This window comes from Hyaena hyaena, unplaced genomic scaffold (genome assembly GCF_003009895.1).
Source record: "Hyaena hyaena isolate Hyena2069 unplaced genomic scaffold, ASM300989v1 scaffold_617, whole genome shotgun sequence".
Taxonomy (NCBI): Eukaryota; Metazoa; Chordata; class Mammalia; order Carnivora; family Hyaenidae; genus Hyaena; species Hyaena hyaena.
Window position 1 is genome coordinate 773561 of NW_024081251.1, and position 24680 is coordinate 798240.

General features: G+C 41.8%; 1 protein-coding gene and 1 long non-coding RNA gene across 3 annotated transcripts in view; one reads left to right on the plus strand and one right to left on the minus strand.

Moving 5' to 3' along the window:
- PACRG (parkin coregulated) overlaps positions 1 to 2013 on the minus strand; it is a 489147-nt gene extending 487134 nt beyond the window's left edge. The window contains exon 1 of one of the 2 annotated variants that reach the window (XM_039257451.1): positions 1600 to 2013. In XM_039257451.1, coding sequence (XP_039113382.1) covers positions 1600 to 1755 — 156 coding nt within the window. In that variant the 5' untranslated portion in view covers positions 1756 to 2013. The remainder of the gene's footprint in view (positions 1 to 1599) is intronic. The other variant, XM_039257450.1, reaches the window with a different exon arrangement.
- Positions 2014 to 2086: 73 nt separating this feature from the next.
- LOC120248977 lies at positions 2087 to 23934 on the plus strand. The gene is made up of 3 exons (XR_005532731.1): positions 2087 to 2304; positions 14406 to 14506; positions 23377 to 23934. It is a non-coding gene; the product is annotated as an uncharacterized LOC120248977 (long non-coding RNA).
- The last annotated feature ends 746 nt before the right edge of the window (positions 23935 to 24680 follow it).

The window sequence follows — 24680 nt, forward strand, 5'->3', positions numbered from 1 at the left end:
ACATTAAGAGATTTTCTCTAAAAATACAAAAATCGGAAGATATTTAGCTCATATAGGTGGTTTACAAAGGCTTCTTAGTAATCAATTTTTCTTTTGCTATTTTAGTTTTGTAAACATATTTACTACATTTGGCAACACTGAAATACTTAATTTTCCAGGAACTATGACTTTAGGTATAAGACTATGTTAAAAAATAAATATGATTATAAATATAAATTTAGAAAAAATAGAGAATATGACCAATTTTTTACACATCTGTGAAAAAATATAACATTGAAAAAATGACGAAGATTATAATTGCAAATACTGTGTAGAAGAAAAAACAAATAATTAGCTTGAATGGTGATGGTATTTTATATTGCTGATAAATGAATCCTCTGGACTCCCATGACCACCTATAGTCATGGGGAAAAACATGCAAAAAAGATTGCAGGTTACAACAAGCAGGGAGTTAGTCTATTTTCACGAATTTTAACTGTTGTAAATCAAGTGACACACATTACAATAATCTAAATATCATTTTGTGTACTAATATGGCAATCTGACCCAGGGATCTAGAGGTAATCTGTTTCATTCCTGTATTTTAAGGATGCAGGTTAGGAATAAGGTATTAGGTTTACAACATTTATATAAAAGAAATAATGTGATACTGGAAAACAACACTATTCATTTAACATAATCAGCTGCTATATAATAAGTCAGATGCTCCCTGAGTGTAAATTACACAAATTTGAAAGCTGCATTTATTATTAATACCTCATTCCCAGACAGGGGCTTGCTTAGTCTGTCAGTAGTAAAACCTGGTTTAGCATACCAAATTTAAAGCTGGTTAACAAATATGAAACTTTTTTTTAAAAACCTATCATGCATGTAGCTAATTCACTTGTGTGAATTTTAAACCTTTTCTTCTCCCCTAATACTATTGAGAATATTTTTACTATCACAAATTATAGAAATTAAATATGAATTGTAGTAATACAAATACTTGAACTGAAGCTTGGATTGTTTAAAATTTATCACTTATAAGGTCTATATGGAAACAGACTCATATTGCCTATCAGGACTCTTTCAGGCTGAAATTATTTTGTAAGAGGGTTGTTTGAGTAAATGTAGGGGTACTCTAAAATTTCTTAGGTTGAACTGATGAGATTTCTTACTGTAGATGATTTAATGAGCTTACGTTGCTGGGTGTACATCAGCACATGTCAAATTCTGCAAGAGTTTACGGTTTCTAAGAACTCGCTTTCTAGAAGGTCCTTGGCTGAGGAGTGGGGCCAGATTCGGAATCAAATAGGTAAAGAGGGTCTTTTTTTTTTTTTTTTTCGTGTAAATAGTTTAAGAGTAATTTCGGGTGGTCTAGAAACCGTTAGTTATTAGGAAGGTGCGTATCAATGAGTCTAGTACCTCACTTGCCCGAGACCCTTCTACCGGCCTGGCCTGGGCCTCCGCACTCCGGCGGGCACCATCTGCACACAAATTGCCATTTTTGCCAGACCGCCCAGGACAGAGCTTCGGAATCCATCACGGGGACGGCCGGCATCTACACTCTGGTGTCCCCTGATTCGGAGCGAGTGCATTCAACGCAGGAAGATCACTTACGACTGAGTTTTTCATCATGGCTTTGACTGTGAAGCCCTCAGAAACCAGGGGGTGAGGCTGGTGCGCCGGGAGCGGCTGCTGTGCCAGCAGCTTGGTCCTCTTCGGCATCTTGTCTGGGCATTTGGTTAAGCCCAGGGTCTCTTTCTCTGCCACCATCTTCCTAGAAAATGCCCTGTTCTCATACAACGTGTAGTAAAAGCAGCAGTGGGTTTCACGGATGGGAGGAGCTCGGGAAAGGCTGTAACAGGGCGCGACCCTGGCAGAACTTCAACCCCTCGCAGTGCCCAGGGTGATCCAGATGTTTGGCAGCGCCCAGGTGAAGGGAATTGAGGGGAGGGGAGGGGAGAGCGAAGGACCGCTGCGAGAGCTGCAACAAGCTTCCAAAGGGAAGCCTCCCGGTTGCTAAGCGACGCGTCAACACTGCGGCCGAAGGGCCCGGTTCCCGCGTGACGTACGTTTCCTGGGCCTGAATCCCGACTGGCGGCGGAAGGCCGGAGGGAGGGGTGCGCGGTGAGGAGAAACTACGAGGTAAAACTACGACTCCCAGAAGGCCCCTGGCTGCGTGCCGCCGGCGCGTGCGCACTCCGAAGGCCGGGCACAGGGGAGGCGAGCGCCGGAAGACTTAGCCCTGGAGCCGCACTGGGGGGACGCCCAGGCGGGTGCCAGTGTGCCTAGCAGTCTCCACCTGCCCAGTGACCATGATAGGTACGTGGGTGCCTGCCAGGTACAGCGTCTCTGCGCCGCCCCGCCGGGCCTCGGCGGACGGGGACCCCCCCAGGGTGTCCGCCGGTGTCAACTGTCAGCGGCGGGGCGGCCGTGTGCGCCCGTGCGCTGCCCGCGCGGCGGGCTCCCCAGTGCCCGCCTGGGCTCCCCAGTGCCCGCCGTGGGCCAGGAGAAACAGTGTGTGTGTTCTAAGCCCCCACCCCGCCCGAGGTTTGACAGGCTTCCCGCCGGAGACAACTTCTCCGGGGACCCCGGGGTGCGCTCTGCGCCTCCCCAGGTGAAGGCGGGGTCGCGCGCTCCCACAGCGAGCGCACTGCCCAGCCAGGCCTGTAGGGGGCGCCGTGCAGGCCCGTCACGTGCGCCCGCTGTGTGCGTCCGTCCGGGCGCCTCGGTCGCTGCCCTCCAGTTAGGGTCCCATTGGGACCCACCGGCTGTAGGACCCAACGGGGAAGCCTAGCCTTAAGCTCGAGGCTCAAAAGAAATCCCTGCGGATGGAGTTAAACGTCTTGCTCCCTCCGAGTTTTCCTTTTAAATCTCTCATTGTCGGTCTGAGATGAAAGAATTAAGACGAAACAACAACAAGGATTAATTCTTTGCAGAATGGATTGTTCTTCTTATTTAACACAAAATGACCTAGGTGCATTTTGGTGATGAAAGCTTTGGAAATGGTTCTTCTGTTTATAAACACTGTGATGTATGAGATTAGCAAAGTTTCTCCCTTCCAGGGTTGTGAAGCCAAAAGTTGTGGGTTTGGGTTTTGTTTGTTTGTTTTGGTTTTCAGTGGTAGTCTCTGAAATTAGTGTTAATGCACAGTATGATTAGATACCGTTGCTATTTGGGGCTTTATTATGACAGAGGCTTGCTCTGGGTTGTGTTATTTGGTGAGCTTCTTTGGGGATTATTTCTGATGAGCGCCACTTACAAAATACTTTTGATCATAACGAGTACATCTGAAGTCAAAAGTGGTCTGTCCAGAAAGACGAGAAGTGGATTTTTAAAATACGTAAGTTTGTATGCACTGATAAGCTCTTCTTAAGTCTTTTATTTAGGAAACTGTTAAAATGTAAAACATTCTGCTTGCTGGGAGAACCATGCCAGTTAACCGACGTTGTCTTTGCTGCAATGATAAAACCTAAGGATGCGGTCCAACTTTTATTACCTTTCTAGCATGCATGACTTTTGGTGAATCACTTTTGAAAATCATCCAATGAAGACATTTTCCTTAGAAATAAGTTTTTCATATACAATTTTATGAATCTTTTTTTAACCTTTTTAGTTGACTATTACATAAAATCTACTTGTAAACACAACTCCAAACTGAATCAGAAAAGCAAGTAGGAGAAAATTTTCAAAATCCATCGTGTCAGCATTTTACAGGGGAAAAAAGTCTGTATTTCATTTTGAAGACAATTGTGCAAATCTTATTTTAATTCAACTTAATCTAGTACTTGGATACTTTTAAAAGAAACAAATTTATAGTAAAGCAATATAAAGACAGGAATTTGAGGTCTAAAAATCATTATTTAAATCTAAATTATGTAATAAATGACTATATAAAAACTTTGTTAGGATGAGCTGTGTTTAGGCAGTTAGTTTATTTGGGATTCAGGGATACAGAAGGAAGAGTATGATCTTTGTATGATTAGACAGTTGATAATAACTTGTAATCACATGGATAATATAAGGTGGATTGTAGAAGATGCTTTTCTCATATTACAGATACTGTTTGTCATAGTGCAAACAAGTGTGTGTCAAAACATAAATAGTGAACTCCATGCCCCCTCCCAAGAAAAGTCTCTCACATGTTAAAACCATGTGGACAATGTGCAGCAAATTATTTTATTCAATTAGTTGCATTGCTTAATTTTGTGGGTGAGCACATTTTTTTTTTTAAAACTTTTATTTATTTCTAGGAGAGAGAGAGATAGACAGCGTGAACAGGGGTGGGTCAGAGAGAGAGAGGGAGACACAGACTCTGAAACAGGCTCCAGGCTCTGAGCTGGCAGTCAGCACAGAGCCTGACGCGGGGCTCGAACCCACGAACCGCGAGATCATGACCCAAGCGAAAGTCGGACGCTTAACCGACTAAGCCACCCAGGCGCCCCAATGGGTGAGCACATTTTAATAAAAATCTTAATTGCCAGTTTTGGACTTGGTTGTGTTGGAGTGTGGATGGTAAGTAAAAGTGGAGGCATTTGAAAGTATATTGTGAAGTAATGAGTTTTCTGTTTCTTTGACCATACTCTAGATCCAGGAAAGGCATTAGAGCCTTTTATACCCAGTGATAAGCTGGAGATCAAAATATGCATCAGTCTAGGGGCGCCTGGGTGGCTTAGTCGGTTAAGCATCGACTTTCGCTTAGGTCATGATCTCGCGGTTCGTGGGTTCGGGCCCCGTGTCGGCCTCTGTGCTGACTGCCAGCTCAGAGCCTGGAGCCTGTTTTGGTCTGTGACTCCCTCTCTCTCTGACCCTCCCCTGCTCACACTGTCTCTCTCTCTCTCTCTCTCTCTCCTAGAAATAAATAAAACATTAAAAAAAATTAAAAACAAAACAAAACCAAAAAAACCCAAAATATACATCAGTCTATATCTGGGATTGTTTTTTCTGTTAAAGACATTGTTCTACTCACAACTTGCCCCTTTCCTGACTATGCTCTCTTTAATTGCTACACCTTCTTTACTGCAAATTGTACTCTTCCACTTTATTTAAATCTTAGCTTACTTTGAGGAAAAGCAAAAATACGTAACTTAGTACATTAGGAATAAAGGAGATTGATTGTTACCTCACTACCAATAGAATTAACCTTTGTTTTACATTCTTAAAAATAGGATTCTTTCCTGACACAGAGAGTGTTTCAAAAGCACTTCACTTTCTCAGTTGGATTACAACTGATACATTAAATGCCCTGACCCAGAGAGCTGTAGAAACATAGCTTAGCTGAAGTTGGTGTTGATGACTTTGAGCAGTATGGAGGACATCAAGATAATTTAGAGCAGAATTGAAAGGCCTAAGAAAATTCTATTTAGAAAAATGTAATTTTTGGCATCATTATTAAAACTATACTTTTAATAATTAAAAAATTAGCAATTCTTTTTGTTTAAAATTGAAATTTAGTAGTGATATTTGTGGCATATTCTAATTCCTGTGGAAGTGGATTTAGGTAGTTGAGTAGTATCAGTTCTTAAAGTGAATGCATATGTATACAGCAGTGTTGCCAGTATTGAAATTCATATTCAGTGTCTTATTCTTTAAAAAGATTAAAAAATAATAATTGGACCATAGGCACATCTGCACATTATTTAACTTAATATCTCTTAGAAAATATACTTGTCTGCCTGTACAACTCTACCCCGCAGTAATTCCTGATACTCTTTTATTTTGTGGATGTACACGAATTATGCAAATACTCTTCAATAAATGAGCATTCATTAGGCTTACAGATTGCTATCATCAGAAATGTTTGTGTTCATATCTTTTTATTTGCATATGTAAGCAAATATGTAAAGTAGAAATCTTATTACAATTTCCAAGTGGATTTTCTAGTCAAAGGATTAGCAGAGTTTGAATTTTTCTAGGTATTTCTAAATTGTTCAGAAATAAGTCACCCTATTTTACATTTCTATCTAATAGTGCAAAGGAAGCAAAAGTTGCCCTGCTCCTCAGAACTGAAAAATTTCAAAAAGACATCCTCTCCATGACTGACCTTCCATCAGCAGAGCACCTACTGGGTTTTTCCTCTCTCCCTATCTCTTTCCTTCCCTGCCCAAGTTTAGTACTTTTGAGCAGTGCACAACTGCACAACTGTTCTTTGTGGCTCTGCCATTGCTGGCAGTGTTTCTAAGAATTCCCATTTCTCCCTTGTGTCCCATAAGATATTTTTAGTTTTGCCTGTCTGATAAATGAAAAACAGTATATTTTAATTTTTAAAACGAATTGGTAAGAAAACAAAATGCTCTCTCTTCTCATTTTATATTGTTTTATTTTCGTGAAAGCAGTTCCAGTAATTGAGGACCTACTATGTGCCCTGCTCCAGATGCCAGGGATACACGAGTGAATAAAATAGGGAAACTCCCCGCCACGAAAACAATGCCCTTTCTATCATGAATGTACAGTCTAACTTTACTATTTGCCTACAAATCTATATATTTGTTTTAAAGTTTACGTGTGATGAGTTTTAAAGCCTCAGAGTTTATATTTCTAGTTGAATGTACTGTGCACTGCTACTTGCTTTGTCTTTTCAATACTTTTAGTTAAAAAGCGACCCTACATTGAAGTACTCAAGATAGGCTCTGAACCCTTCTATTTACTATGAGGTACAATTGTGTCATAAAAGAAATTCTACTGAATCTTTGCATACATGATATTGTGTAATTATGTATAGTTCTTCTTTGGGTCCAAAGGCTCTGAAATGATGTCCTTCTGCCCCTTTCAATTTTGGAATGATTTCTAAGGATTTTTTTGAAGTCCACATTTTTTTTTTTTTTTTAAACCTCATAGGTTCACTGCTTGAAAATGATACAGTGAAAGTACTTTGTATTAAGATATGCAGATCCATTTCTACCTCCAAAGCTTCTTTGAAAAATGAGGGGAAAAAAAATCTCCTTACTTCGAAATGCTTCATATTCATGAAAGCAGTTTCAATGCAGAATATTCTGTTCGCTTTTAGTTCTTTGATCAATGAGAATTGTTTCTTACCTGCTGTTTCTTCAGCCTTTAATTGTGGCCCAGCGATTATTCAGTGTTTCTGTTTTAATTTGCATTTAATGAGCTCATTTTAAATATTTCTTTGTGGTAACCTGAATGGTTTCTCTCTTAAGTTTTATAATATTAAAGAAGGAAATTTATCGTACAGTTGGCTGATTTGTGTTACAGTTCATCTTCCTGGCTTATTTACTTCCCCCTATAGGAGAGAGTCTTGGTTAAAAAGAAGTGAGGTAATATTATTATATTTCCCCCAGTACTGTATGTCCTAATTATCTGAGCCTTCTACCAGGTTTATTCCAGTATCTATTGTCAATAAATAGAAACCTTTCTTCCGTGGATTAACAGGTATTTCCACTCATAGTAATGATTTCAGTGTCATTTCTTTCTAAAGCAGTAGATGCAGTGGTTCTGTGCCCGGGAGGTCCAGGTGAGGGGGCGGATGTGTGTGTGTTACCTGTGGGGAAGGGACACAGGGAAATAGGAGACCTTTTCCCCCAACGAGTTTGTGATCTGCTTGGACTGATAAGACATGTATTTGGGGTACCAATTCCCTCCCTCCCCAACAGAAGCAGAGATACTTAATTACAAATTAATTTGTAAGAGATACAAAATTACAAATAATTACAAAGATATGTGTATATGTTAACACAGACAAGCTACACACAGGCACACACAGCATCGCGCCACAATTTTTCATCTCTTTTGCCCATATTATTAGTCTCTTGTCTTTGAACGTTAATCCTCTCTCTAATGCATCTGTGCTTCCTGAAAGTTCCTTTTCACAGGACACCAGCTTCATATGAAGTTTCCCTTAAGATCCCCGCCTGTGTGTCAACCCTCACACTTCTGACTCTGGAGCCATCAGCTCCTCCTTTAGAATCAACCAAGACTTTAGCAACTACTATTTGTCACCACACAGTGTCGAAGGTGTACAGAAAGATAAAGGATTTGCAATTCTAGGTTGCAGGTGCTGTGATCTGGTTTTGCACAGGGAGGCCCTGGAGAGGGCAGCCTCGTGGATCCGCTGTGTCCAGAGGCACTGAGGGACAAGTGTAGTTCATCAGACAAAGGCGGCGTGCTAGATGGAGGACAGACGTGAGCTGCGGCACGGCAAGCCCGTGCAGTGAGGCCAGACTGCAGCAGCGTGGCCTGTGAGAAGGGTCACGGAGGCCTGCTTTGTCCTGTGGTGACAGAGGGTCAGTGAGCCACTGCACATGGAAGAGTGTTAAGAACAGATTATATTTTAGATAGAGGTCCATGGCAGTCACGGAAAGCTGTAGTACAGCGCCTTAGTGCCGACGAGCCCAGGGAACCATTAATGGCTTCTTTGTTTCTCTCAAGCAGGAGACCATCTTCCACTAAGAGAGATCTAGGGTGGCCGTGGGGTAGGAGACATCTTTTGTCAGGATGGCACCATTTTTGATGTCATCAACTCCTCTCTGATAAAGGGCCATTTCTATAAATAAAAATTGTTCTTATTTTCATAGAATGTATTAAATGTCTCTCCTTGACAGGAATTTTTTTTTTTTATGTTACTAAAGTTTAAAATATTTTTTGTGTTCCAAAAATAAACTCTGTGTTCTTCTTTGATGTGTGGTACCCAATGCTTAGATTTCTATGTATAGTTTCTTCTGTAGATGGAGAGAACACTGTTGCTAAAGCTGAGGTCCTGAGTGACCTAGAAGACTGCACACTAAGCTGTTGCTTTCTTTTCAGTATCTGCATAACTTGGACCCGTGGTCAGCGTGGAGGCAGTCCTTGGACCAGTGTTTGTATTTTTGATAGTGTTGCTAAGTTCTTGATGATTTCTTCAATTTACTTTTTCCTGTAAGACTTGCACAGGGTCCCTCATAAAGGTTAACATTAGAGCTCTTACCATTAAAAGAGAGAAAAAGCCTTATGTACGACATACAGCAACCTTACCTGTCCCTCAAACCCCTATTCCCACCCTTGTCACATAATTAGGAAAAAATAGTAATTTGGGAGCTAATATCAGTGTTCCAGTTGAGACAGCTGTGTTATTAACCTAATCCACGGATGTACCAGTTACTCCTCTTGTTAGATGTTTCCGGAATTTCAGTGCATAAAGCAGGTGGCCACAGATGAAGCACTTTGTAACTACTTTGTAGTGATTTTGTAAGCATCTTGTGCAGAGTAGATGCATTTTCCAGAACAGGGGGAGGAGGTAAGACAGACACCTGTCCCTCGCTCGCTCTGTATGAATGACATTGAGAAGCAGGACTGAGTGAGTTTGCAGGGGTGGGGCTGCGCGAGCAGGTCCCTGCACTCTTCACCTTTTTTCCCTGTCTTATTATTTTCCCTCCCTGCGTTCCCTGAGTTTCTCAGAAGCTGGAATTTTAACATTTCATTCTTCAGCTTGAAGGAGCAGGTGCTGTCTGAATAATCAAGAGAGGAGCTCTTTCCCTGCTTGCTGCTGGGTCCCACAGGCCTGGACTGGGTGGCAAAGCGTTTCGGAGGGTCACAGTGAGGATGAGCCTGGGAACCTCTCGGGTCCCTCCATACACAGGGAGCTGTCAGCAGTACAAAGGCCCCGTTTCTGTACTTTGCTCTCTGTGGGATCTGGTCCTGGATCCGTTTTATTCCTTGATCCAGAGCTTTGCGGAGGGAGAACTTGAGGCAGGCCACAGGGTTGGGCCACAGTCGGGCCCATGGCCTGGAGAAATAAAGGCTGAATACAAATTCTCGCTCTAGCGTGCTTCTTTCCGCACTTGAACTCCGGCGGGAGTTCCAGACGGAGTCCTTCCCGGCTCTGTGGTGTGTCCGTGGGGGGTGCCAGGTGCAGATTTAAATACAACCGAGGCAGCATCCCTAAGCTGCTGCTCATCGGGGCTGGCCCCCGCCGACACCTGGGGACTGCCCAGCCGTAGGCCTTCCCCGAGCCTGGATAATGACTTGTGACGATATGGAAACATGATGTCAAATGACGACGCCTGAGATCCTCGTGTTGGATAGGAATTGTGTATGTTTTACCATGCACTGCAGACATACTTAGGTAATACAAACAGGAAGGAACAAGTAGCCGAGGTCTGACATTGAGGAATTAGAGACATGCTCAGCTGTTGGGTTTCTTCCCATACTGTGGTCTTTTCTGGAGCTTTCTTTCTCTTCACTGTCCATTTTTAGGTATGTGTATGGCACCTGCAGTTTCTCGCTACACCCAGGGTTTCTGTCAGATGTACCAGTGTTTCTTTCATCGGCTTGATTTCAAGGAATTCACCAAACAGTCTGATTCTCAGTGTCTGATGATTTCATGCCCAGTAAATGTGCTCACCCGTGTACCCTGGCTACTGCTGGGCACTGCAGCATGGCGCCACGTTATATAGCTCTACCGTTTTTTGGGGGAGAGAGGAGACTTCTGGAGTAATTTTTATTTGGAGCCTAACATATGAGGAACTTCTCTGTTGGGTCCAGTCATGGTCATCACAATTCTTGTGTATTAATTTATTAAAAATCCTGTCTGGATTTTTATCATTTTATGCCCAACGGAATACAAGTTATGCTGGTAAAGTTTCTCAGAAAATAGTAGGTGATGCCATTTGAGGTCCGATTTCTGGAGGTGATGTGACTTTTTTTTTTTTTTTTTTTTGTCTTTAAGCAATGATGATGATAAGATTACATTATGACCTAAGCCTGATGAGTATATGTGAATTCTTTAATGGTTCAGAAAGGTTAAAAAAAATTAATGTAAGAGCTTAGGTACCATAACTGAAAACTGGATAGCATTCTGCATGTAACAATATCCGAAAGTATTTCCCCTAAATTATTATCTTTGGACTGTGGGACTCTTTTCCATTCAGGTTTTCTGTGTTTTTCGGATGGTCAACATTAAGGATATAATATTTTGCAAATAGAGAAATGCAATAAATGTGATAAACACAGTGTAAGGATTGGACAGCTGTATCACCATTATAATACATGTAGAACTGATTGTATTTCTGTGACAAATCATGTCAGATAAGGCACTAGTCTTAGCATCCAGTCATCTCGTGTTCTGATCATAGAAGTGGTGTTTTCTAGAAGACAGGGATTAGCACCATCATTTCACTACCTTTTATACACTTTGGAGGCGTGGCTCAGTCATTGTATTCATTTCCTGTTTGCTACTGCAGCAAATTATCATAAGTTTGGCGGCTTAAAGCCACACGGATTTATTCTCTTAAGGTTCTGCAGGGCACAAATCCAACGTGAGGTTTAAGGGGCTACAGTCAGGTGTCAGCAGAGCAGCCTCCCACAGCCCCGGCAAAGACTCCCCTTGGGCTTCTGCAGGCGTTTTCCTGGCTCCTGGCTGCCTCTCTCCAGTCTGGGTTTCTGCAGCCACAACACCTCTCCTTCTCTGTGGTCAGATGTCCTCTGTCCCCCTCTCAAAAGGACACCATGATTACACTTCCAACATCCTTACATTCTCAGGATCCTTACTTAGCTGCATCTGCCAAGTCCATTTGGCCACCTGGTCACATTCCCAGGTTTCAAGGACTAGGACTCGGCCATCTTGAGGCGGGCCTTTCCAGCTAACACCATTACCATTAAGGCTTTCACCATCTGACAGCTGGGTTTGAAGTGTCTTATTATGAACAGTAAGGATAACAGAGGACATTGGGTTGGGTTGACAGTGATACTACTTGATTTTGCCTTTCTGAGGTCGTTTAGAGGCACGTAGTAATGTCACACATGAGGAATCTAATATTTATTTTGTGGACTAGTTGATGAGTCTGGCCAAGGACATAACTCCCTTTTCAAGGTAGTTTTCTCAGGTGGCGAGAGAACATGTGGCTACACTCCAGGACTGAAATGGTGACTTACAGCTGGGTAATTTGCTGTACCAGGTTGCTCATTTGTATCCTGTAGAGCAGGGGAAGCTTTGTTATGCTTTTGACAGGAAATATGACTCCACACAACAACACATGATCAAGGAAAGCTGGCGCAAATAACCATTTCATGTACATTTTGATTTCTTATTTGCCATTTTACTATGAATGTTAGACGCCTCCTGCTCCTGTGGAATGATTTAACATTGTGCTGCCCTTCCTAAATAGTAACTAATCTGGCTTGGTTGAAAATTACACAGTTAGAAGTTTTATTTACTTATTTTTTTCAAGAATGAAAAAAATAAATTTTTTTTTTTGAGAGAAAGACAGGATCTGAAGTGGGCTTCACACTGACCATCAGAGAGTCCAATGTGGGGCTCAAAGTCACAAACTGTGAGATCATGACCTGCACTGAAGTCAGACGCTTAATTGACTGAGCCCCCCAGGTGCCCCACAGTTAGAAGTTTTAAATAAATTCTGGTAAAATTACAAAGGACAAAAAAGAATAAAATTATGTAGCTTAGTTTGCTTCACTTTTTTTTTGAAAGATGTCAGTATAGAATATGGTTTCATGAGCCAGTTTTAGCTGAAATATTTGGAAGAAAAATACTCAATTACTCATTGTACAGTTGGGAGAAACTCTAAGGGAAACATGGGATACATTTTTAAAATAGGTGTAGAAATGGATTTGTAAGAAAAAAAGGTTTATTTTTATTGGACAAAAAGAAGTTAGAAAATAAATGTTAAATTCAACAAACATTTTTTGGGACCTTGTGTTACAGGGCCTGGTACAGGTACAAGTCTGAGTATCCAAGAGAGGAAGTCACAGCTCAGTGAAGGTGTTGTGTGCACTTGCAACATAATGATCAGAAATAACGGAAGCTCTAATGGACATGTGTTGACTTGGCCAGGGGAACCTTGAGGGAAGAGGTGGCATTTGAGCTGGACCTTTGGGGATGAGTAGTCTCCTGAGCAGGCCAATAAAGAGAGTGCATTTTTAATGGAGCAAGATGTGAAGGCTTGAATGTGGAGGCTGTGCTGGGGATGGAGGAGTAGTGGATGGGAGCTCAGAGTGTAAGGAGCTCAGAGAAGAAGTGATATGGGATCAGGCAAAGAAGGATAGAGGCCGGCTCAGGAGTGTTCTGTGCTGTGCTGGAGAGGGCAGGTTTTGCGAGGCTAATCATGAGGAGCCACTTGGTCTAATTGTTAGGAATGGAGAACGGTCAGATTTAGTTTCAGAAGAAGAGCTTTGGCAGCGGGCCCAAGTAAAATCGCACTCACTTACTTTCGGGGAACAGCAGTTATAAAAGTCCTAATCTGGTCTCTTCTGATTTAATGAAGAGCTTCACATCTGCAACAAATGGACTCTGTCAAGTTCCAAGGCCCATTGGGGCGGGAAGCAAACTTGACAGCCAGTGGTCAGTTGCAGGTGCACAAAACTTAACGAATTGGAGCTCTTCTGAGACAGTAGGAAGTGATGGTGTCTGTGACTGAGAGTAAGAAGAGAATTAAAAAAAAAAAAAAGAAAATTGGCAGTATCTAAGGTAAACACCGAGTCTATTGCACTGCTTCCTAGTTATGATCTTTAAATTATTAGGACAATTAGCTGTGCTTTGATAATCAGAGTCAATAAATCCTTCAAAAGGTTTGTATATTTCAGATTATTTTGATAGAATGATCTTCCTGCCAAAGATTAAAGATTTAAGCTCATTTCACCTTAAAATTGTGTGTTTACTTATCTGTTTCATTCTTGGGGAAAGGACTATACTTGTACTTAATAAGTAATTGTTGAATGAGTGGAAGTGTGAATCAAAGGAAAGACCATTGTCTCTTTTCTTGTCTTCTCCAATCTCTCTTCCTATTCCTGAGGTTGAAGTACCTCCTTTGAAGAATCCAGTCTCTACTGATATTTGCTTGGGGGGGGAAACCTCATCTTAATTGCTTTGTAACCCCCAAACCAGCCAAATCCCAGTAAGTGTTGAAATAATAGAAAAGTGAGTAATTATATGGTTTCATTTTGGCATAGACAAAGTAGTAGATATTAAAATATTTCATAGTCTGAGAAGAGATTTATTAATTTTAGAGAGATCTTAGTCACGTTTTACTGGGCAGAAATTGGAGCTAGTACAGAATGATGACTTTGTTCTTCTTCTTCTTTTTTTTTCTGGATCTTTACTGTTATTTCTCTTTATTGCTTCTCTAATGCTGCCCTTAGAGGGAAGCCATTCCATTATTTTAATTCTGGAATTAGCTGGGATTTTAAAGTGGTGACGCTCTGCAGGATGTTTAGAGTGTAAACTACATGGATGCATTGTCTCTTTTCCACCGTTAGCTTTTAATTTTACAACAAACACAGACCCCAGCCTTTCACTGGGGTCTGTATTTACTTGTTTCCCTAATGCGGCTTTTCTCCGTGGAATACTCTCAGTAGAAACATATGCTCAAAGCTTCAAAGTAATTACAATATCACTAAAAGCTTCATAATCACATTACTGAAACTAAATGTCAAAAAATTTGATTTTCCTTGATCTAATCATTTCAATTTAATTTTAGGCTACTGCATGATTGATTGAGAAAACCTGGCAGGCCCAAGTCAAGGAGTGTTTATAATGCCTGAAGCCTTGCTCAGAAAACTTCAAGGCAATTTAATTTGGGTAGGAATTCATTTTAATTATTCTGAGGGATTCTTTTTAAATGGGAAAAATAGATTTGGTTTCATGCTCTTAGTGTTTGACCCGCTCTGATGTCATCCAGGCAGTTTTCTATCCAGGATCTGCGCCCGCCCCGCCTCCACCCTGCTCCACACAGGCCCTAGAGGGTACCAAGGCCCCAGCTCTGAAACAAAGACCTGGAGGCAGAATTTTTTTTTTTTTTTCATAATTGTTGCAAAGGTGTTCTTTCATGTTATTCATAAGATAGGTTTAAATTTTAACCTTTTTAAAAAAAATTACATAGAGTTTGAAATATCTGTGTCTCTTTGCAGTAAGCAGGCCCAGCCCCAGCCGTCTCCGCGTCAGGTGTTTTCTTCTGCCTGCACGAAATGGAATCCCACGCTGGCAGCGTCCCTTACCCACGAGGTTACGGGAAGTTATGAATAAACATAGCTCCCTTTTCCTCGTGGCTCACGGTGGGGGGGCGGGGGGCAGAGAAACGGTCATCCATCAAATTCATGTCTGCGGTTGTTCTCAAAAGCCATTTATTTTTATTTTTAATGAATTATGGAGACAAGTGAATACGAAATTACTTTCTGAGCTTGTGGATTTTCCTAATTTCTAGCACAGTCTGTTATAATCTTATATATTACAAAGCAGTAAATCTGGAATGTTTACTGATCACATTTGATCCTTAGCCTGAAGTCTGGACATAACCCTGAGGGAGTCGGATGCTGACTTTTATAATTTTGCTTCTAAATTGTTATTTCATCCTCTTTCTCAAGTTCTTTTTTTTGAATTTGCTTTTAATAGTGAATAATAACAAAGAGACAGATTTTTTGCAGTACTCATACACAAATCACTCCATGACATTTGAGTCTGTTTATTACATTTCTGAAGGTAAATTTGAATCCTAAATACTTTGCATTTGTGGGATTTTTGACAATGGAAAATAAAATTATCTTTCTCAACTCTTTTCATTCCCTGAATCTTGCATGCTTTCCTGCTTTTCCTTCCTTTTGGCAGAGACCTAAGTTTATAAACAATTGTCTCTTTGCCATTTTTCTGCCCAGTGTGGGTAGGGTTATTGTTTGGTTGGTTGGTTGATTGATTGATTGATTGATCGATCGACCGACTGCTGGCATTTTGTCCATGACTAGTAACTCTCCATATTCACTCCCTCCCCTGTCCAGGCCATATTCGAAATCACTCTTTTTCCTCAACTATAATATGACAATATCTCATATACTCAATATCCCTTCTCCACACTATAATGTAGTAAAATGGTAGTACCAGTTCCCCTTCATAGAGATTTTGGTCTGGGGGAACTGGAACTGAAGGGAAGAATTCCAGTGTTATGTGGAGGCCCCGTAGGAGAATCCATAGTTTTAGGCTCTAGAAGATAAGAGTAGGCCCCGTTTTACCTTCATACATTAATGATTTTCCCTTTCTTTCATCAATCTAGGTTGTCTTCAACTTTAGGACACCTCTGTCAATTTATACTTGAACATTAACTATGGGAATGGTAGCCTCCACCGGGCTTTATATAGGGTATCACAGGTGGTTCGAGCCAGGAATAAGCTTACTGGGTCTGGGAATTGATTTTTACTCTGCTTGCAAATTAAAAACTAGCCTGCTAATATATCATGGACGCTGTCAGAAAACACAAGACTCACGGGTCAGAGAAGAAGGACTTTATTTCTCATGACACAGCAAATTGCTTAAATGTTTTCATATTTACACTACTTTCCTTTACCTCCAAATCCCATGAGTGTGCTGTGCTTTGGCCCATATGGATGCCATGGATACAGTAGGTTTGCATTGCAGATGAGGACCATCTCGAGCTTGAAGCATCTGCCACTTTTATAGTAAGCAGTAATCAAATCTTTTCTTTGGGGATAAACATTACCTTATTTCTTAAGGTTATTGGATACAGAAGCAACCCTGAGAAATGGCCTAGGTAAAAAGAGAAATTGAGACCATACATTCTAGGTCCCCTGAACAAGACACATAAGGGAGTGTGAGTCCAAAGAAAACGATCTCTCCCGATTCCCAACAGCTTTTAATGTACTCTTTTGGCCTGTGATGAATTTTCATATGAGTATGCCACGCCTTGGTCACTCTGATTAATTGGGCCAACAGAGACTTGGACCAGATCAGTTCAACTTGTCTCATACAGCATTTAATTCAAGCTGTGATCAATAGGATCCCAAGTGGCAGGATGAAGCCAGCTTGCAATATTGACTCTACCTCTATCTGTCCGCACTCCGTCAGGATCTCTGACTCAGCTTAATGTGACCAAATCCCAAGGGGAGACCAGTACGTCTTAATTATTATCGAATCTATTATCTTTTATGACCCACACAAGGAAGTTTGAAAAACATTGCCAATAATAATAACAGGGGCAATAGATGGTTCAGAAAGTAACCCTCATGCCCAGAGCTATTTCATATTCCACTTTGTCTCACATAGAGAGCACAGGTCACTCTATTCACTCTAGTTTGAAATTTGATTTGGATCACTGTTCCGCTGGCTTAATTAAGCCACATAGACAGTATTCTGAGTAGCTGCAGCCTTGATTGCCATGCATGGGGCAACCTAAGGCTGCCTTGGAATCCGGACAAGCCTATGAATTTGTATCCATCCATTTGAAACAAGATTGTTCCAGTCTGGGAGTTTGCACAGGTATGAGGGGAGGTCCGTCTTTTGGAGCTGCTGTTGATGTGATCAGGCACAGCAGAACTGTTCAGGAACAGCCGTGTCCACGGGACTTTTCCTGTTTCTGAAGCCCGTGGATGGGGATGACAGGCTTCGAAGTGTCTTAGTGAGTCAGATTACCAGTCACCACTGCTGCTTGACTCCTGTGGATCACAGGACTATTTTGCCAGGCTGATGCATTTTATATAGAGGATTAGGAGAGTATTAGTCACATCCATTCAAACCTCATGGGATTTGATGTGATCCCTTCCTGTTGCCAAATTTGTTGCTATTCCTCCACAGCCATGGATTGGTTGTGTCCCTTCCAGTAGCTGTAACTTTATCTTTTCTCCAGTCAGACCTTTTTTTGGTATGGTCAAGTGAAGCTGGATTAAGGGCTTTTTTATACAATTTATAGAGACTCACCACGCCCACCACTTTGCCCATTGTGGTGAAAAGTGTGCTGAACTCAGTAACCCAAATGGACATTATCTTTACCATCTAGGACCAGTGTCACTCCAACACAGATATATCCAGTGGCTGTACCAAATTTATATTTGAATTTTCTAGGACCCCTTTGGATTGGGCTTCCACTTGGAGGGTGTATCAGTTATACTGGTTTGGAGTTTCTGTTAAGACAAAGAAAAATGCATCGTGCCCAGGAATGGTCAGGGAGAAATCTCAGTTTTTCACCGCCAAGTCTATATAACTCCTTACCCTTTCTGGAGATGGCTAGATCTAGTGACCAAACTACCTTATTGAGGTGCGTAGATCAGGAGGTGATGAGACAGGTAGAATCAGAAATCTTTTTGAATTGATTTTTAAAGTCCATTTTACCCCTAAGTAGTGACAGGAACTTGAGGATGATAAAGGTCATGAAATGTCTATTGATCACTTTCACTACTGCCCCCACCACTGGGTGGTCTTTATGGCAAAAGACACACCATTGTCAGACTAAAGATAGTATGGCAAAGTTAAGAACATGATGCCATTTAGTTACAAGAGCCACAGTGGTATAATCGAAGTTAGCTGATTGGACAGTAAACTAAAAACAAAGAAACAAACAAACCAAAAACCCAACTGTTGACAATGGTAAAGCATTAGGGTTATCCTAAAATGGGAGCCAAAGGTTTGATGCAGTCATTTTACTAGGAGTGGACAGGGCAGACATGGCCTCCTTCTCTGCAAGACAAATGGGCCAACTGAGGGAAGGAGCCACAAGTCTGACCTGCACTGGTAGCTTCTACAGCAGAAATACCTTCACTTTGTGCTTGTCCGCTTGTCCATGATGGTGGATATGCTGCCATATCTAGTATAATGGTGGATCCCAGTAGTGATGGCAGTGATCTGGGCAGCACAGGCTTGGACAACAGCTTGATTCCAGTGGGTCTTGTCAGAGAACAGGCCCTTACTCTGAGCATCTACATCAGTGACCCAGACTGATCAGCAGCCATAATTTATTTCTACAGCATGTGGCTCTACAAAGAGAAGCTTCTTAATCTGCCAGTCTATAGTCTGTCAGTTGGTAGACAAGACAGATATCTAGGCCACTGGCAGTTGCCTGAGAGTCTGTAGAAATGTAAGATGCGTGGTCCTTAGGAGCAAGACAACGGGACAGCTTTCTATTCAGACTGTTGTGTGGCCGGTGACTGGTCCTGACTGCACCTGGTCTTCCAGGTCTTTCGTTGGGGCTGGATAGCTGCTGCTTAGAGGAACCATGCACTTTTAACTTAGCTAAGCTGTCAGTGAACCTGGCCTGTCCGTGAACTTGCAGGGACCTGCGTGAGCCCTGTTGGACCAGCAGCCGTGTTTCAGGTGGTGGAGCAGGGAACCTAGTTCTCCCCAGAGGAGGAGCTACCAGTTTTTTTAATGTAAAGATGAGATGGTGCTAGGGCTAGACCAGCTTTACCCCTGAAGGTACCATTTCTGTTTGACTGGCAAGGCCTGGTGTTCCCATCTCATCGGTTGCTGAGTCCAGGTAGACCAAATGACGGTGAGATGTTGGATGTTCATTTTTGACAAGAGCTTTAGCTGTGTGTTAATAGCTACTTGTTTAAGAAAAGTAAAAGGATGGATTTGTGGTTCCATTGAGAAGGCGATGACTAGAAAATGACCTCTCTATGGGCAACAGTTCCTGAACATGGAAACCCCCTCTGACATGGGAACTGTGAAGTACAGATGTGCAACACATCAATTCTGATTACACAGTCAGAGATGGGAACTACCACCACAGCACAGTGAATTAGCCTAGAAGTTCATTTCACAAGGTTATTTCAGCTTCCTTTCTTGACTGAGAAGCGTCAAACCCTGTTAGCTGGATTCGGTGCCCTTCCCTCCATGGGAATAGGTAGGGTGGAGCTTGGGTTCCTATATCCAACAGACCCGTACAGTTTGGGTCCTTGTTTTCCCCATCTACCAGGATTGGTTTATATGGGCTACAGTACCTTTTGGGGACAGGGAGACCTTGGATCCACCCTAATCATCTTTCTCCTTAAAGCACCTGAAGTCAGAGTAGGGGACAAGGCAGGCATCAGGGAATGTAGAGGGAGACAGCTCTTTCATGTCAATAAACAAGACACACTTGCTTTTGGTCCCAAGCAGTTGCCCACTTGGTGATCAACAAAAGGAACTTGTAATGTCGTTAGTGCTCCCAGAGACCAGCCGTCACAAGGTCATCCATCATTACAGACACCCTTGTACGGCATTGAGGAAGCCTGGACTCAGCACCCACACACACACTGCCTTTCTCCTAGGCTGGAGGTCTTGCTGCCCCAAGGCCGTGATGAACCCGTGCGTACAGGTGAATGAATGAGCAACACCCAGGTACCGTTGCTATAGCTTGTCTCAACCATGCCTCTCTTTTCTCAGCCCCATTAATGGGCAGGACAGTGGGGATCCTTATTCCCTCCCGCCCCCCTTCACCTTGATGAGAGCATTTGCTTGTAGATCCCAGAGAGTTTTTTCATATCCCCAAACCGATGTCGTGAGTCCTTTTCCCTCTTTCAGAAAGCTATGTTTCTGTCAGTATTACTCCCTTTGCCCCAGGTATCTGGTCTGGGATTTGAGGTTACCCTACTGACAGAGTATTAATTTAGCTAGTACTATTTCCATGGTTGCTGGCACGGACATAAGACTTCTGGGTCAGAGACAAAGGATGTGAATGCTAAGGTAAAATGAGCTTCATGAGTATCAGCATATCGGCTCCCAAATCCCCTGGTCCAGATGGATGCTGTGTACACAGTGAGTCTGCATTGCAGCTGAGCTCGGGGAGTTCACTGCTATAAGTCAGCAGCAATCAAGCCCGCTCTTTCTCTAGGAGGAGAGGTTGCCTTACCCCTTATCTGCGAAAGCAATTCTGAGACATGGCCCAGGTGAAACAGCAGTCAGGCCCTTGTAGTGTTGGCATGCTCTATAAGATATGTAGGATGCAAGAGGCCTGGGGCAGTCTGCTTTCCCAGCAGGGCATAGGACTCTTCAGCTTCTCCTTGGTGTATATCAGAGCAGACAGGCATTGTTAGTCCTGAAGCTGCCTAGAATGAGGTTAGACTCGTGACAAAGGCCATTGGAGGTTGGGCTTTGGGGTTGATGAAATAATAGATATTTTCAAAGTTGGGGTGCTTGCTTCTGAGTATAGAGAGAAAGATGACAATTTCATATTTAATGTAATGTTTCATCACTGTGTAGACAATGTTTTAAAGTCCTGTTTGGTTGTTTCTAAGGAAATCAGCCCTCCTGCCCATTTCCACTTTATTGAAATGTAAAATTGTCTTTGTTCTTTGCTTTTCTTTAGTACTTAGGGAAATTTTATTTTATATAAGCTTTACAAAGGACAATTAAAGATATGATTTCCATTTTTTTAATACTTCCTTGCAGACTCTTTTAAGTTTGTTTTCTGGTCTTAATTAGGGCATAAAACCTGTAAGTTTCTAGTGTATACGTGTGTGTGTGTGTGTGTGTGTGTGTGTGTGTGTACTTTCTCAAGTGTTCATATACACTTACTCAATTTTCTTAGGGCACAGCTGGATGGAGTCACCAAGAATGTAAAAACTTAAATATAGCAGTATATTTTTCTAGAGTTTCTGGTTTTTAAATATGTGTTTGCTTTTGTTTTTGTCTTATCTGGACCCATAAATACACTTTGAAAATTAAGTTGATTCTTTCTTTGGGATTTCTTCCCTTTCAGAAAGAGAATGTATTACCAAAAATAGTGATGCTGTTTCTTTATGTGACAGTGAAAGCAAATATTTGTGACTTTCCTCAAAATCAATTCAGAGATAACCAGGCAAAACTGAAATATTTTTATTTTACTACTTCATGTGGAATAATCTTTCTAGAAATGGATTCCTTTCTCCTGACATGGTAAACACATGGACTGAACATTATTGTATATTGCCATATGCGGAGAGTGTCTTACATTCTCTTAGAATCATCACTTGTCATTGAATGGTATTACAGGTGTAAACAAAGAGAAGTAGGTTAATGTGGACACCCAGTGATCCCATAACTTAACTGGAATTCTTTCGGTTTTAATAAGTAATATATTTCTATGCTGTATATTGTAATAGTAAGGCTGCTAGATGCCTTTTCTACATATATGCGTATAAGGATTATCTTGACTTTTGTCCTGGTAGCCATCATTTTTACGTGGATAGGGAAAATTTGGCTTTCCTAGTTAGGAAGCATTTTTTATGTTTATTGGAAGCTTCTGATAAGTGAACTTCTTTGTATAGTTGTACAGCTGTTTTTCTTGAAATAATTTTATGCAGAAAAGTCTCTCTGAAATTCTTGATCCAAGGATAAAATTTTCTGGATTATTTTTCTCTGTGATAACAAAATAAAATAACTTGTTTCCATGCATATAAATTCCATCATGTATGATCAGTAGATTAATATAACATTTAGCTCTTGCTATACTCTGGAGAGTTTAGTTGTGTGTGTGTATGAGTGATGGATTCTCTTTTAATTTTGCAAATGGAAGAGAAACTTAACAGGGATAGAAATAGTGCCCAGAGTTGCTTGGGGGCTCATGTTGTGTGTTGTGTTTTAGTCGCCGTACCCACACCATGCCGTATAATCTTCCCAAACTCCTGTGACACTGTATGGGCCCATGATCCCCAGGAGGAAACAGAAGCTCCGAGCTGTCAGCTCGCTTGTCCCGGGTTATGGGAGCGGCTGGTGGAGCGAGGGTGCAGCCCGGGTGGGGCGCCTCTGCGCTTGGAGGGCACTGCTGCCCGAGCTTTGGGCCGGACTTTCCTTAATCCCCTCTCTTCTCTTCCTTGATTTCCTCTCCTCTCCTTCCTGACAGCATGCTCCCCCCACCCCCCACCTTCTGCACCAGCTTAGAGGCTAAAATAGCAGATGAAGCTAAAAAGTTTCTGTGACTTATAACAATTTCCTCCAGAATTATCTTGTTGAAAGTAAACAGCCCATCTGGCTTCTCTTTTCACAGAGCAGAACTCCGAAGTGAGCTTTGTGACTGGAGCTGGCTGAGTGCCACGCAGGGCGGCTGTTGGCCCTCGGGAGATTAGCACAATCTGTTTCTTCCATTTCTAATAAAGGAAAAGAGTTCCTTCATTTGCCTCTTTAATTCATTGCTTGAATTTTGTGTCCTTCTTTCTCACAATAGTAGCTTTCCTGCTGTGCTCTCCTGTTTCCTTTTTTACATACAGGTAAACTGGAAACTACATAATAAAGACATTTTGGGACCAGGACTCTGTGATGAAATAACATGAAAACTTGCATTTTAAGGCCATCGCTTGAGGTTGTTAGCTGCGGGACTCCATTGATTAACAGGAGCAGAAGGGGATGATTGAGAAGCTGCGTTTTCTGCTGCTGCTCCATTCGGTACCTGCTCTCTGAATGAGCAGGAGCCTTTAGTGCTCTGCTCTAGAATCCGCAGGAGTCGAGCCACTCAGCTCTGCACAGGCTGCAAGCTTTCCTCTAAGTACCTTAATTTAGCTCCCTGCGTTTACTTCTGAGAAGCAGCAGGGATGATCCCTCTGGCCCAGATAATTACCTTCCTACAGGGCGGGCTCAGGGTTACAGAGTAGGACTTAAAAAGGGAACCTGGATTTTCCCTGGCCAAGGGAATAATTTGATTCTTTCTGTGTCTCCCAGCAGATCAGAAACTTGTAAACTGTTAAATGTGTTATTTTAATTTTTAATTTCCTTTTTAGAACCAGGTTTCAAGTCATCCCACAGTGCTTGATGATGGCTTTCCATGACTGACAGCTGTTCTCCAAATGTCATTATTTTGAGGAAAGAGTTTGAAAAGGCCAGTTCTTTGACTCCCAAAGGCCTGATATTGCTTGCCAAATGTCAACTCAGAGATGGGGTATCTATACTGGGGATGTGTCCCCTTAAAGAAGTGCCATCAGATTCCACTTGATTAAGGCCTCTTCTGACGTCAGCAGTGGGGATTCAGGCCCAGAATGATGGGACTGGGCCCGCAGTCTTGGATGTGCGTCTACAGAATTACAAGCACAAGGGGTATCGCCATTCGGTTGTGTCTAAAATCTTCCTCTGAGGGAGCAAGGATATCTTCAGAGGCATCACTTGAAGGGCTGAGCAGGGGAGAAGACAGTTTATATCGGCAACCGACGTGAAATCCTGGTCTTTCTGTGTTCCACATGCACCCCGCAGCCCACTGTAAGCACCCCACTAGTACTTGTCTGCCCTCTGGCTGGCTTACGGAGGGCTACCATCACAAACATTAAGAAATTAGAACTTCTTACAACAGCTTATATTTTAACATTTTCCTTTTTGTGCTAAAGATAACAAATTGAAAGCAAAAAAGAAGCATTACTTACAAAGTAGTATGTAAAGTATATTTTTACCTTTGAAACTCTGCAGTTCTCAGTATGTTTTTATTTTTCAATATAAATCTCTATACACTTGGTAAATGCAGTAAAATTATTGGGGATCGTTTAAAGTTGGTTAATGTTCTCCTGTACATTTTTTTAATATAAATAAAATATGAAGTCTGTTTGCTTTACAGTTCAAATGTGACCATCTTTGAGCACCTGCCGATGCTAGATTCTACCATTCATATGCAGTAACTAATAATTCTCAAGAAATAGTTCTCATAATCCCTATATGTAGATGAGAAAGTCCAATCTTTTCTATTTAGTACACATGTATGTTTATTCATGAATATTTATAAAATAACTTTGACAACAGTTTCTTAGCTGATTATGCTTTAAGAAGTCATGTTTAACTCTGCACAAGCATTTTTCCTAAAGACATGTTAAGGTATCAGTTTAGCAAAATGGTCCAGTGAGCTTTGATGCGTAGTTTAAATATGACTAATGGGTCTACAATGGTCTGAGGTTTTCATGTGTCTGAAGTATGTGATTGGAAACATCAGATGGAAGCCTGAAGGTAGGAATTAGGCTGGTGAAGATGTAGCTTCATTCCTGCTGTTCCGTGGAGGCATACGGGAGAAATGGTAGCGTTTGTACCTGGGGAGGAGATTGCAGGG